Here is a 14,611-nt window from a genome sequence, read left to right as displayed (position 1 = left end):
AGATGCACTGTCCAAGATAATGACATTCTTTTTATTTTTTGGGAGATTCGGTATTAACATCTCTTCAAACCATTTTTCAAATAGATCTCCGTCCATCTCTTCATGGTAATCTTCAGCACCTTTTTTGGCAAGAAAAGTGATGTCAGCACCTTCAACAAATCCGTCTTTGTTTCCTGCATGGACTAAAACAAATCTTGGTCCTTTTCCGGTCGGAGTTTTTAAACCTGTGGTAAGTCCATTTACGAAAGCCTGTCGGCTATTTTTTATTGTTGTATCTTGCCATACTTGCCCATTGGTTATTCCAGTATTAACCCATGATTCGTCCATATAAATGATATTGGCTCCTTCGTTCCTCAGTTTCTTTATTTCCCGGAGATAGTGACGCCTCCAAGCGACTATTTCTTGTTTTTCTATTAATATTGAATTTCTACCTTGTTAGCCATATATAAAACCCATGTCGTGCAATAGTCTTCTCAACGTACTCTTGGAAAAATTCGGAAGATGCTCCATTTGCTTAATTTTTTCTAGTACTACGTCAAGGGTTGGAGGAATATTGTCCATAAAAAAACCGTGCACTACTTGTCTTATTCTAGACCGAGTTGCTTCATCATATCTATTCTCACGACTATTCAAATAACCGGTTCTTTTTTTTTTTATAGGAGTTACGAGTGGACCATTTTTACTTTCACTTCTATATCGGAGTATCGTTCGTTCAGAGACTCCAGTCATAGCAGAAACTTCCCGCACTATTGTTGATACACTTTTATCATTATTACTGTTTGATAAATAGTTAAAAACATTTAACACTATTTTTTTGCATTCACTATTTAACAAATTACCGTTTTTGAATTTTATTGCACTCGCGGCCATTTTGACACTGACACGACACAAACGTCTGATATCAACTGAAAATTCTTTTAATGACTCTCAAGTATTTACCTGAATTTATAATTGCTGGCATTAGACAATAATTTTGAATTTATAAATAGGTATATTTTTTTAATTCTAAATTATTTTTTAATGTCTGTAACTGTAAATGCAGGTAGAGAAAGTGTGTCATTAAAAGGACATTAAGATCAAAAACGGATTATACAAATAATTATTTCATTTCCACGAATTGTAAACAATTTTGAACAGAAGATATAATTCCGAAAAGACCAGATTTCCGAAATATAACTTTCTATTTTTAAAATACCAACAGAAAAATTATATAATTAAAAAAATGTAGTATTTTTCCGTTTCACATTCATAAATATTTCCGAAATTATAATTCTTTTATAGGAGCCGGCCCATAACGTACGATTGTAGGTACGATTAAAAACTGACAACAATGTAGTTATTTCTGGCATATAGAAAGTACAGGCCTATCTTTGGAACGCTGCCATCTGAATGTGAATTTATATATAATAAATTTCCAAACGTACATTAAAAGGCGCTGAAAGAATTTCATGAATAGCTTATTAAACTAAGATTTTAATAGAAATAAGTAAAAGACATGGCTGCTAAGACCGAATTTTCATGAATTTTCTCAGAATTACAAAAACTAAAGGTAAAGCATGTAGCATTTTTATATTCTTTCGTATGTATTGAAATCACCCCGTATGTATTAAAACACCGAAAAAGTATTTTCAATCCTTTTGCACCGTTGGAGTCGATAATAAACACATTTTAAAGTTTGTTTATATATCACAGATGCATACTTCCTTGGTATTTTTTTTTTAATCGTTAAGTCGCTCAATATTGCGTCTGAAATAAACATCCACTTAGATCGCTGCGAAGGTATTGCGGGGAAGAGAATTACATCACTCTTGCTGAGGCCGCTGTCAGGGGCAGATGGTTGCAGTATTAGTCCAAATTTTTCTTCAAATTTGTAATGTTTTGTGTTTTTTTTTGTCTTCTATCATGGGAAAATGTGTACTGTAGTAGCAGTGTTAAGTTTTATGTGAAGTTAAAATAAGGTTTGGAAGAATCTTTGAACAGTCAAGACGCTGTAAGTGTCGGCGTCAAGAACCGACAAATTTGTTAAAAAAAAGTGATTTATACTCAATGTAATGTGTCAGTTCTAATAAGAGTCTTCTTCTTAAAGTGCCCTCTCCTCAATGGAGGTTGGCTACTACAATTTTAAACTCTTCTCTATCTTCAGCTGTTCTTATTAGCTGTTCAAAATTTAGCCCTGTCCATTGTCGGATGTTTCTGAGCCACGATAGTCTTTTCCTTCCTAGGCCTCTCTTTCCCTCGATTTTTCCTTTCACTATAAGTTGGGCATATTGGTACTTATTATTTCTCAGTATGTGGCCTAGGTATGATGTTTTTCTAACTTTTACTGTGTTAAAAAGTTCTCTTTCCTTGCCTATTCTATGCAGCACTTCTTCGTTTGAGGTATGCGATGTCCATGAAATTTTGAGTATTTTCCGGTAGATTCACATTTCAAAGGCCTCCAATTTATTTACGGTTGATGTTTTAAGGGTCCACGTTTCAACTGCATATAGAAGAGTCGACCAGACGTAGCATTCTGATAGACGTAGTCGAATTTCGAGTTTTATTCGAGAATCACAAAGCAGTTTTTTTATTTTTTCGAAAGATTTTCTGGCCTGTTCTATTCTCGATCTTATTTCTAGATCAGGATTTAGGCTGCTATCGATCCAACATCCCAGGTACTTAAATCTATTGACCTGTTCTAAAAATATGCCCATTTATTGTGCAAGGTTGAGGTACGTTTTGGTTTTTTCGGATTGACATCACTTTGGTTTTTTTAATGTTTATTTTTATATCAAATTGCTCACAGGTCGAGTTGGTCTTGTCGATGAGTCGTTGTAGACCTAAGTCGGAATCCGCAATTAGCACTGTATCATCGGCGTATCTGATACCATTGATATTTACGCCATTCACATTGACTCCATCCTTGGAATCCTGCAATGCTTCTTTAAATAGAAACTCGGAGTAAAGATTAAACAGCAGAGGCGACAGAACACATCCCTGTCTAACTCCCCTCCTAATTTCTACTTCTGCGGATGTGGAACCTTCCATCCTAACTCTGGCGTTTTGGTTCCAGTACAAGTTTTTTAAGAATTTGATGCCTTTTCCATCTAAACCGACTTCTTGCAAACGTTCTAATAGTAGGTCGTGTCTTACTCTATCAAATGCTTTTCGAAGTCTATAAAGCATATAAATATATCTTTCTGTTGGTCGTAGCATTTTTGGCTAATAAGAGTAATCACTGTTTTTGTTTTATGTCGTCTCTCACCTAAAAGATTTGTATCTAAGAGATTTGCGACGTTTCCAACAGATTTGAAAGGTACCCACATGTGTTCCAGTTTTTTAAGAAGCCGAGTCTAAAATTTGAGTCCCAGTGAACAGTTTCCATCCTCATTTTGTCTGTCTAAACAGTCTAAAGTCATTCTAGGCTAATTCGAAGTGTGAGATGCAATTTTTTTTGCGTGGCAGTAAATCTCCAGTGAAGTCCAGTTCCAACCTCAGACATTTAAAGCAAAAATAACATTTAGTTAAACCCATGCAACTTTTTCTGTTTGAACTTTTAAAGTAAAAATAGACATTTTTTCATTAATAATTGCTTTCATACAGGTTAAGAAATTGTAATAATTAAAATTGTAGATGATAGGATGTGGCTAAGATGTCATATTAATTGTTCTCATTTAATATTGACACCTGACAGCTAGTTTTATTTTTTTGACAGTTGATAAATATCTAATCATAAATTGAGATCTTTGTTTTTGTTTTGTTTAAAAAAAAAAGGTTAACCACTATGCATAGTTCCATTTAAAAGCTATTTTTCATTTCTAACTTTTTTCCGTTATAAATTGTCGCCCATTAACAATTGTAAGTTCTTGTAGTATCTCCAACTTCTAGAGTTTGTAAACGGATAGGACATAGTAAGTTTGTTTTTGATATTTTGAATTTTGTTATTACTATTTATATTTGTAACTGTTTGTGGTGAGACAACAATTAATGTGTAATTTTTTTCACTAAACCATTTTGTTTATTTCTTTAAAAAAAAGTTTCTAACCCCTTTTTATATTTTTTAGGAAGAAAGAGCTTTTTCTTTCATCCAGCAGGAAGATTCCTCAAAGCAGCGTCCTTATTTTAAATAGCTTGAGAACCTTCTTGTGCTTTTGCTTTTGTGTTTCTCCAGGAGATTTATGTAAGTACCCTTTTGCTTTACTTTTTGTAGTTACCCCAATCCAATCCCATTGCTTCATTCACTTATCCATGACCCAGCTCTCAAATAAACCCTGAGTAGCCGTTCGCAACAGTTTCGTTTTATTTTGCTTGCCCTATCTCCATTCCAATAATTTCTGTCCCCGATTTTTCAACCCCTTATAGTAATACTCTATGTGGTAGGCAAAATAATCGTTACAAACGGCGGAAGAGTATTACGAAATATCTTCTTCTTGTAGTGCCTATCCGTTTCGGATGTTGGCGACCATCATGGCAATCTGTATTTTACAAACTGCGGCTCTGAAAATATTTGTGGTTGTTGTGTTGAACCACGTACATAGATTTTTCAGCCAGGAAATTATTCGCCTTCCTGGTTCTCGTTTTCCTTCTACTTTTCCTTAAAGAATCAATTGTAGCAACCCATATTTTTCTCTGTTCCTCATGATGTGACCAAGGTATTCAATTTTGGCTGTTTTTATTGTGGCTAACAACTCTTTTCCCTTTTGAATTTTTAATAAAACGTCCTGGATAGTAACGTGGTCGATAGAGGTCTTCAGGATTCTACGATAAAGTCACATTTCGAAAGCCTCAATTTTCTTGCAGGTAGCGTCTGTGAGAGTCCACGACTCAACTCCGTACAATAGTATAGGAAAGATATAACATCGTAAACTACATTCGTTTTACATATTCCCATCCGTCAACAAACGCACGTGAAAGCCAAACAGGGTCGTACTGTGGTATATTATATGATTTTTAAAAATATTTACTTTTGAAACTATTAGTGTAAGAATTTCTTGAAATTTAATCACTGTGAGCAAAATTTAATGTTCCATTGAAGGAAAATGTGCTAAAATAAAATATTCAGTAACTGAGAGATACATAACAAAGTAAACATTTTGAATAAAAAAGCAACATGCTACAATTTGAATTTAAACACACTGGCAAGTTTGGATCTGTAACATGAGAATCCGTCTGGCTTAAGGCAATAAATTATATTCAACAGCCTCTTGACGAATGAGAGGGCAAATATCAACACGTTCTCATGTTTACAGATGGGAATTTGCTAAATGAATAAACTTTAGTAACCTGATTTTTATGGTATTGATAAATCACGGCATTTGAATAGCTTAACCATTTTTTGAAATGCAGATCTTGCTTTCTCTATCCTACATTTTATTTCTAGAGAATGGTTCCAATTTTCATTGATGTTCGTACCAAGGTAGGTGTATGTTTTTACTCTTTCTATTGGTTGACCATTCACACTGGTTCTTTCAATTTGCTGGTCCTTCTTAGAGATCATCATACATTTAGATGACAAAATATAGATGACGAAAATTTCATTTATTGATACTTTTATTTATTATTTATTAGAACTTCAAAAAGATGTGAAATTTTATCCATATTTTAATAAAAGTAGATTCAATACAAACCTTTGTGGAAATATAAAGGGTGGTAAGTGAATGTCATAAAGGGCACCTCGGCGTTGAATGGGTTCCATTTCGAACTAAAATTGTCTGGTTTATCTTGTTTCAGGAGCAACCGAATTCCTCTCATATTGCGGTCTCTAAAAATTTCAATTATATGTACTTAGAAAAAAAATTACAAATTAACTTACAAAATAAATTTACATGATTTATTGTGTAACTAACCATTTGCAAACGTAAATATAATTTAGAGGTTTAAAGTGGTTTTCAACGGACAGTAATGAATATGTATATTATTTTATATAGTTATACTATTCACATAGCTGGTACTCGAACTAATCATTACTTTGTTAAACTTCGTGGCTCCAAGCTTAACGATTTTACATTTTTATACATTTATTTTTTTTTGACTAAAGAATGGAGACAATAGAACCTGGAGGTAGAAATGGACCTACAATTACCAAAGGAGAAACCGAAAAAAAAAAAAATACGAAAACATACAAAAAATGATAAAAGTCATGTAAACGGATGAAATACCTACAGAAATCTTAAGATTAGTAACAAACAACCACATTGATATACCAGTAGAATTATTTCATAAAAGCTACGATACTGGGGAAATTCCGAAGGAATGGCTAATATCTGAGTTCATCCTAATACCCTCGAGTAAGAAAAAATTGGACTAACACTGAAACCAACTGCCCCTGACAGCGGCCTCAGCGAGCGTGATGTAATTCTCTTCCCCGCAAAACCTTCGTAGCGATCTAAGTGGATGTTTATTTCAGGCGCAATATTGAGCGGCGTAACGATCAAAGAATAGGTCGTCACAAAACCTAGAAATGTACGAAAAAGTAAAATAACCGAAGCAGATCGGAGGGCATTAAGACGCATTATAGTGAAAAATTGACGAGCAAATTATATGGAGTCACGCGTTTTATAGAGTGACGTTATTGAAACACACGTTTCTAGATCAACATGTCACCGAGAGGCCCACAAATTGGGATTTGGTACTTATAGTTGAAAAAATTAGTACGAATGGTTTTTAATAAATTTCAATTTATTTTAGGCTAAGGAAAAGCCATTTTTAACATTGCAACAAAAGAAAAATACAGTAAGATGGTCAAAAGAGCATAAAAATTGGACTCAGTCGCAATGGGATTCAATACAATGGAGTGATGAGTCCAGATTTGAAGTGTGTGTTGGAGACAGTAGGAGTCGCGTCATTCGCAGGAAAAATGAAGTTTGTCTGAATAGAAAAGACAAATTTCCTGCACCTGTCATGATCTGGGGCAGCATGTCGTCTAAAGATGTGGGAAAGTTACATTTTATCGATGGGATTGTAAACATGGACAAATATTTGGATATTTTAGAAGAATCTCTTTTACCGATTATGGAACACCGTTTAACATTTGCGGAAGATTTTGTCTTCCAACAGGACGGCGCAGGTTGTCATACCACAGGTTGTAACAGCCCAACAGCTGCAACAGGTATTTAGCTGGATAATTCAGGCATCCATGATTTTTTTTTCATGAAGCCTGAATTCTCCAGCGAAATGAGTGTGTAACGACGTGCCACACATGGAATATTCTCCATTTAAAATTACAAGTTTGTGGCCCTGGAAGGGAAGGGGTTAACCAATGATAGATATGACAGATATCTATATCATTAAAAGATGTTCCATTTGGAATAAAAATCGACTTTTTTAGCATTTTTACAAAATCCAATGAATATTGCCAAATGTCAGGGTGGACTCCTTTCAGTGACCAACCCTGTATATATATATATATATATATATATATATATATATATATATATATATATTGCAGAATCCATTACGATTTATTATATCATTTGCCTATTTTAAATAAAAAAGGTGGCACAGTATGCGGTAGTGTAGACTAGTGCGAAGCTTCATATTATGTTTCTGTATAAAATTAAAGTTTAAATAATATTTATAAAATTAAATAAAGTAATTTTATTATTTATTATCTATATATTTTAAATAAAATACGTTACATGAGAATAATTCAAAAAATGAATAGGTTTGACCCTAATGCCACCTGGTAAATTTAATTATTATCTAAGCTAAATAAAATGTTTAAAAATAAAATTTGTCTATAGTTTGAAATGAATTTATTAACAACTAACGTTAAAAATTAAGTGTAAATAGTAGTGATTGTTTCGTGTCGTGACGATCCGCTGGGCATTTTACTACAGAGAAAAAATTAATATACCGCCAGTATAAAAGCTTCGCTTGAAAATATTTAACCCTTAAGAGCTCCAGTTTATTACACAGTCGAGTTTCAACTTGTATACCGTTGTTTTTTACGGAATATTCATTTTTACTGAAATTTAAATCATGTAAATTTTATGTAAGACAAATTCAATTCATTTACATAGAAAACGGCACGATTCAATTATTAAGCGATTACGAAGAAGCAGCGACATGAGAAAAGGCATTCAAACGTACAAATATATTTATCTTATACGCGTAAAGCTTTTACAATAATAATCGCAATCTTCATCTTCATCTCATCGCATAATGTAAGTTCGCAAGAACTTACATTAGGAAATTTATTTCATTTTTATTTAAGTTGTATTTCTTAACGATCATTTCATGTACACAAGAAAAACAGTAAATAAATTGTCTGAAAACTTTTTGCTGTTTCTGCTTTACTTTTGTACACCGTTTTAAACTATTCCAGTTACATTAAATTTATATAACGTATTACAAACTTAAACTTAAAATCAAATTAAAATCTTACTATCAAAGTTAATATAAACTATACATAAAAACCGAAACCAATGAAATTATCTTAATATATAAAAGATATTTACATTTTCGGTTGTAGATTTGCTGTATGATTAGTAGGTCCATCATCCATCGATGTTAGATTTATTCGCTCAATCTTGCCTTTCCTAATTTCTTTCACCATTTTTTGTTTTTGCTGTATTCATCCACCTCGTGTCTGGTAATTTTTTTCGGTCATCTGTCCATTGTATTTTTCTGTTTTCTCAAGGTCTCCACTATACAATTATATTATTGTGCCTTTCATTTTAGTATCTGATGTGTTCTGTAGATTTGCAATTGAGTCTTCCGACATCTCTTATTTTACTTTTTTCTCTAATCCACGTATTTACAATCTTATGCTTAAGTTTTATATTTAGCATTTGTTTTATCAACGTTTGCTTTTGTAAAAGTTCATACTTAGAAGGTTAATTTTTTGACTGGCATAAAGTATATGCAAGTGGTAAAAGCGGTAACACAACACTAAAGGAAAGAAAGTCAACCACTATTAAATGAATCAATAAACCTGTATTTATCAAGCGATGCTGTTGTATACTTGGCAACGATGGATATAAGTCGGTTTTTGCATCTGTTTTATTGATAAAATATTATATTTAATATTCTCGCACAAATTAGGACAAATAGAGATATACATCCATCGAAAATAATCGACGTAAGATGCCTCAACTCAGCGGATGTAGGTAGCGACCATAGCCTAGTATTATGTAAAATAAGAATCATCCTGAAATACTTCCCACCCAAGAGAGCGAAGGACTAAATACGGAATCCAGGGAATACTTATACAGGAAAAGAATATCACAGAAGATCGCTGGGAATGAAATATTACAAAACCATAACGTCGAGGAAAACTGGGAATGTCTCAAAAATAACATAATTAACGCAGCAACAGAATCACTTGGAGAGCGGAAAGTAACGAACATTAACATATCAAAAAGAAAACACCATGGCTTAGAGAGGAAGTGAAGACAAAATGTCAGAAAAAGAAGAAAGCCTTTTTACAATACAGTACACAACAAATACAACAGACATAAAACCACTATAAACGAATCAGAAATGAAACGAATACTTTAGTTAGACAAATAAAAAAGGAACACTGGCAGAGTTTCTCAAAACAGATGGAACACGACTTCTACGGAACATAAAAAGAAATATGGAGAATGATCAGAGGACAAAGAAAAGAGATGAACTTCTTCTTCTTTAGGTGCCGTCTTCTTAGCGAAGGTTGCGATGACCTCTGCAAAGTCTTCCCTATTTTGGGCGTTCCTTATTAAACTTTGAAAGTCTAATCCTGTCCAATCTTTGATGTTGCGGAGCCAGGTCAATTGTCGTCTACCCGGGCCGCGTCTACCATCTATTTTCCCTTCTATAATAAGCTGAAGGAAATTTTGCCTGCCGTGTCTAAATATCTGTCCAAGATAAGACGTTTTACGCTTCTTGACAATTTCTGTGAGTTTACGTTCTCTATTAATACGCCTTAAAACTTCTTCATTTCTAACGCGGTCGGTCCATGGAATTTTCAGCATACGACGAAATACCCACATCTCAAAGCTCTCTAAACGTCGTAACGAGCTGACTGTTAACGTCCAAGCTTCCACGCCGTCTAATAGTACACTATATACATAACACTTTATCATGCGGTATCGCAGGGACAAATCAAGATTACGGGTAGTGAGTAACTGTCGCATCTTTAAGAAGATGTTTCTTGCCTGTTCTATTCTACATTTATCCTCTTGTTCTTGGTCTAAGGTTTCATGCATATAAGAGATGAACGAAATAATAAAAACGAAACCCATTCAGAAGGAAACATGGGTAGACTAATTTCGATCCCTATTTGCTAAAGGTGACGATAATGAACCACCAACATCAGAGGTGACAACAAACGAAGAAATAAATATTGAGGAAGAAGAGGTAAAGGAAGCATTAAGGAAATTAAAAAATAGAAAATCACCAGGAGAGGACAGAATAACGAACGAAATCCTAAAAAACGGAGGACCAGATCTGACCAAACAACTATTAAAACTAATCCAAAAAATAATAGAACAAAACAGAATTCCTCAAGAATGGAGATTAAGCATCCTAATACCTCTCTTCAAAAAGAGCGACATATCGGACCCGGAAAATTACAGAGGAATTAATTTATTAAACACAAAATTAAATTTAACAACCAAAGTGATAACAAATAAACTGAATGAAATTATAACACTAGCAGAAGAACAACGAGGTTTTAGGTCGGGAAGATCATGCACCGACGATATATTTATAATGAGGCAAGTGCAAGAGAAATCATTAGAATACAACAAACTGGCATATTTATGATTCGTGGACCTTACGAAGGCATTTCACCGAGTCACATTAAAAGACTTTATCCACTTACTGAACGCAAGAGAGATACCTCTAGGAATAATCAAAACGATCGAAAATATCTACCAAAACAACACAATAAAAGTAGAAGAAGAACTAACCGAGTCCTCTATTGTTCAAGCCGATTATGGATGAAACAATAAAAAAAGTAAGAACTAAAAGAGGATACCAAATGGGAGAAAAACAACTTAAAATAATCTGCTATGCAGACAACGGAATACTACTCTCTCAAAGTGAAGATGATTTACAACGTATGCTGCACCAATTTAATATAACCGTCAGAAAATTTAACATGTTAATTTACCCAAAAAAGACAAAATGCATGGTTACAACAGCAAATTTACTAAGATGTAAATTGGAGCTGGAAGGTCAGATAATAGAACCAGTGATGGAGTTTAAATATCTAGGAATCACTTATCTAGCTACGGAAAGATCGAAACTGAAGTGGAAGATCAAGTGAATAGAGCAAATAGAGCCGCAGGCTGCCTAAATGAAACAATATGGATCAATAACAATATCGGAAAAATAACGAAAGGCAGAATTTACAAAACAGTCATCAGACCAATAATTGATGGTAAGACAATGTGGGACAGAGTTAGAGGTACAGATATACGACGTAGATGCAAGGTGGAGAACATCAAGAACTGGGTAAGAAAGAGAAGAGTAGAATGGAACGATCATATAGAATGATTCTCTCTTCTGATGCCAACCATAATGTAGCTTCGCCTATTTTAAAAATTTTAAACTGTTTGTTCTTTTGTAGTGTAATGTACAATTTTATGTTTATGACATTCTATGATTGTTGGATAGGCCAAAATTGACGAAATGCCCCTGAAGATGCTCTAGAAAGCGGAAGTACTTGGGCAAGATTTAATTAGTAAACTGTGCTCGATATCTGCTTTTCATTTGATCAAAATTTAAATTTGATTTGATATCTCCATCCTTCGTATACAAATAATACCCTTTTGACCACACGTCGATAGGTTATAATGTTGAAATAATTTATTTATGGCTAATCAATCAATAAATTAATGTCTACTAACGCCAAAAACACGAACAAAATGAATTAAATAAGAAATCAGTCTATAAAACACTATTGTATTTGTAATTTGTAGCACCCTTTGCAACACTTGCACTTCTAGTGGCGATTGCTGAAAGCTGAATTAGATGTTAAAAAGTTGGCACACAAATGATGCACTGCGTTTCCACTCCTTCTTATAGCCCTCCTTTCGCTAACAATAAACATCAAACAGGTGTATAACCTCCTCATTTTTATTTTAATTACAACCAATTGTGGCTTAATCCAATATAAACATAATATTGAGTAACAGTTGAAGTTAAAGTCATTTTTTAAAGATTGAATAAGGATTAACTATATATCTAAAGAGTTATATAGATATAATTGTATAACATTAAATTGTGCCGTTAATATTCTTAAAAAACTAAAAACGAAGACACACGTGATTTTTTTGTATCTGTACATCTATTAACATACACTTTTTTTACAACAGACAAAATTCGTTTTTAGATTTTATGGAATATGACCAAATACAACATCAAATAAGAAAATATCATGCAAAGGTAGTACAAAAATAAAAAAGGAAAATATTTACATCAAAGGGGGAAGCAGACTCTGCATTTTATGCAACACTCCCTTTAAAAATAACTCTCTAGTTAACAGAGCTAATATCAAAGTAATATTTAATTATAACTGGTACGCAACAGGTCATTAAAACTAATACTCTAAACTTTTGTGCACGTTTTTAGTGTGTGGTCCAAAACCAAATATTTTAGTTCTAAATGCTCTAAAGTGATATTTTTTTAGAATTTTTAAAAGAAAAGTGAAAATATGGTTATGAAAGAACAATAGCAAGTTCAAAATGTTTTTAATAAACAATAGCAGCAAGGATAGTGTGTTGTAGAGGTCAGTGCGTTACTCTAAAGGTAAAAAGCTAGTGCCTAGAGGAAATAGTCACTTTAGAACTATAAAATATTTAGTTAGCATTGAAAGATAATCCAGCTAGAATAAGTTGTGCTTTAATATTTTACACTAATTGTACGACTTTAATACAATTTCAATTTCTTTGATTTTTAACAAATATGCTTTAGACACTGAATAATGCAGAACTTCCCCCTATCAACTAGGAGACAGCCAAAAAATAATAAAGATAGCACGAAATAAAATTCCTTATTCAATATAAATATACCTAGTTTGATTAATGTTTTCTAAGTCTGCCTGATTGTCGTTTTTAGGCAATCTTTTGAATAAACAATTTTCCAATAAGCTGGATAATCCGTCAGCAAATCCATTCATTTTTCTGCATAAATATAAACACAAAAAATTATTCTACATGAAACAGTGTTGGGAAAGGGTATTTTTGCTAATTAAATACGAAGATTTTTTGTTAAGTATTAAATCAATATGTGGTATAACCTTAAACTTCCATATAACGCATATTGTATTGGGATTTATAGGTCATATTGTTCTGAAGCTATTTTCTTGTGACATTTTAAATTAATTTATATTTAAATGGGAATAAGCCACAATTAAAGGTTAAAATACGTTTATTGACGTTTCAATTTCCACTTCAATCGTTCTCAAAATACAAACATTAGTAAATTAAACAATTTTTTTGTTACTTAGTGAAAAATTCTTCTAATAATTTAATTTTATCTGACTCATCTATATTGACAATTCAGACATACCTTATACATTTTAAAGTAGACGACTTTAAAATGATATTACCAATATTGTTGAGTTGCGTTCCTGGGACGACTTTACTTATAAGATGGTTCATTCGATTACATGAAATCAACTTTAACTTGAGAATATCCGTCAGAAAAGATCATAACATGTAATTCGTCTTTAAAAAGACAAATACATGCCATGATGACAGTAAAATTCTCCTGTTAGTGATTCCATAGTAAATTATGAGGGAAAAACCAGACAAAATAATGTTGTGAATTTATTAATTGTTATGTCTTTAATTTATAATGTCTTTACTAATTTATTATATTGTTCCTACTTTAATTTATTAAAAGGCACGATCATTTATATAAGTTTATTTATCACTACATATACAATAATTTATTAGTAGGCGAGCGTAACAATAATACCACGAGCGCGAATCTTCTTTATTAACTGTCCCTTCCAAATAAAGTTCCGTTATTATATACCAGTGCCGTTATCTCGAATAGTCTAAAACCTTCGATGGCGAAACGGTAAAAGCAAACTGGATTTCCCTCGCATCGCTTCTGGAAGGTCGCTCAGGTAAATCGAGGCCTCTCGTAAACTCTACAACATATTAGATTAAAAACATGTTTTAAAGGTTAAAACTATGACTCATATTTTTACGTAACATTGCCCCCCTCTCAAAAGATGGTTCCTCCTGGAACCTTGTTGGGACTAGAACTGGAACGGTATGCTGGTATCGGCAACTGGACCCTCTTTTACAACTTCCAGTTGTATAAAAATGACAAGGGACGGTTTTCTCTCCGCACCAGTAACTATGCGGATTGCAACAGACTAACACCTGGACTTCGGTGTCTTTAAAGATCTCCTCCACCATATTTCGGATAACCCTCCAATCTAATTGGCGGCACTCCAACTTTGGCATGGCTAACTTTTGCACGTCGGACTCTAGTACGTGCCCTCTCAATTGAAGTAAGGCTTCCCATACATCTCGGTAGGTAGGTTGGTCACGGGCAGTGTCTTTTGTTACCAGGTAGAAAAGGTAACGTGATGCATCTTGGAGTTTCAAGGTTTTACCGGGAGCTGGCACTTGGCATTGAAGTTCTGCAACTCGACCAAACTTCCTTCGAAAGACGGATGCCAACCCTG

General features: G+C 33.4%; 1 protein-coding gene across 4 annotated transcripts in view; it reads right to left on the bottom strand.

Annotated features, from left to right (window-relative positions):
• LOC140441820 (tumor protein p63-regulated gene 1 protein-like) overlaps window positions 1–14,611 on the bottom strand; it is a 104,230-nt gene that overhangs the window by 9,376 nt on the left and 80,243 nt on the right. For 3 of the 4 annotated variants that reach the window (XM_072532755.1, XM_072532756.1, XM_072532758.1), the window contains 2 exons: window positions 12,978–13,088; window positions 5,607–5,740 (listed from right to left, as the gene is read on the bottom strand). In XM_072532755.1, the coding sequence (XP_072388856.1) occupies window positions 5,607–5,740; window positions 12,978–13,088 (245 nt within the window). The remainder of the gene's footprint in view (window positions 1–5,606; window positions 5,741–12,977; window positions 13,089–14,611) is intronic. The other variant, XM_072532757.1, reaches the window with a different exon arrangement.

Source organism: Diabrotica undecimpunctata, chromosome 5 (genome assembly GCF_040954645.1).
Source record: "Diabrotica undecimpunctata isolate CICGRU chromosome 5, icDiaUnde3, whole genome shotgun sequence".
Taxonomy (NCBI): domain Eukaryota; kingdom Metazoa; phylum Arthropoda; class Insecta; order Coleoptera; family Chrysomelidae; genus Diabrotica; species Diabrotica undecimpunctata.
Note: the sequence above shows the minus strand (reverse complement) of the source record. Positions and strands in the feature narration are given on the sequence as shown.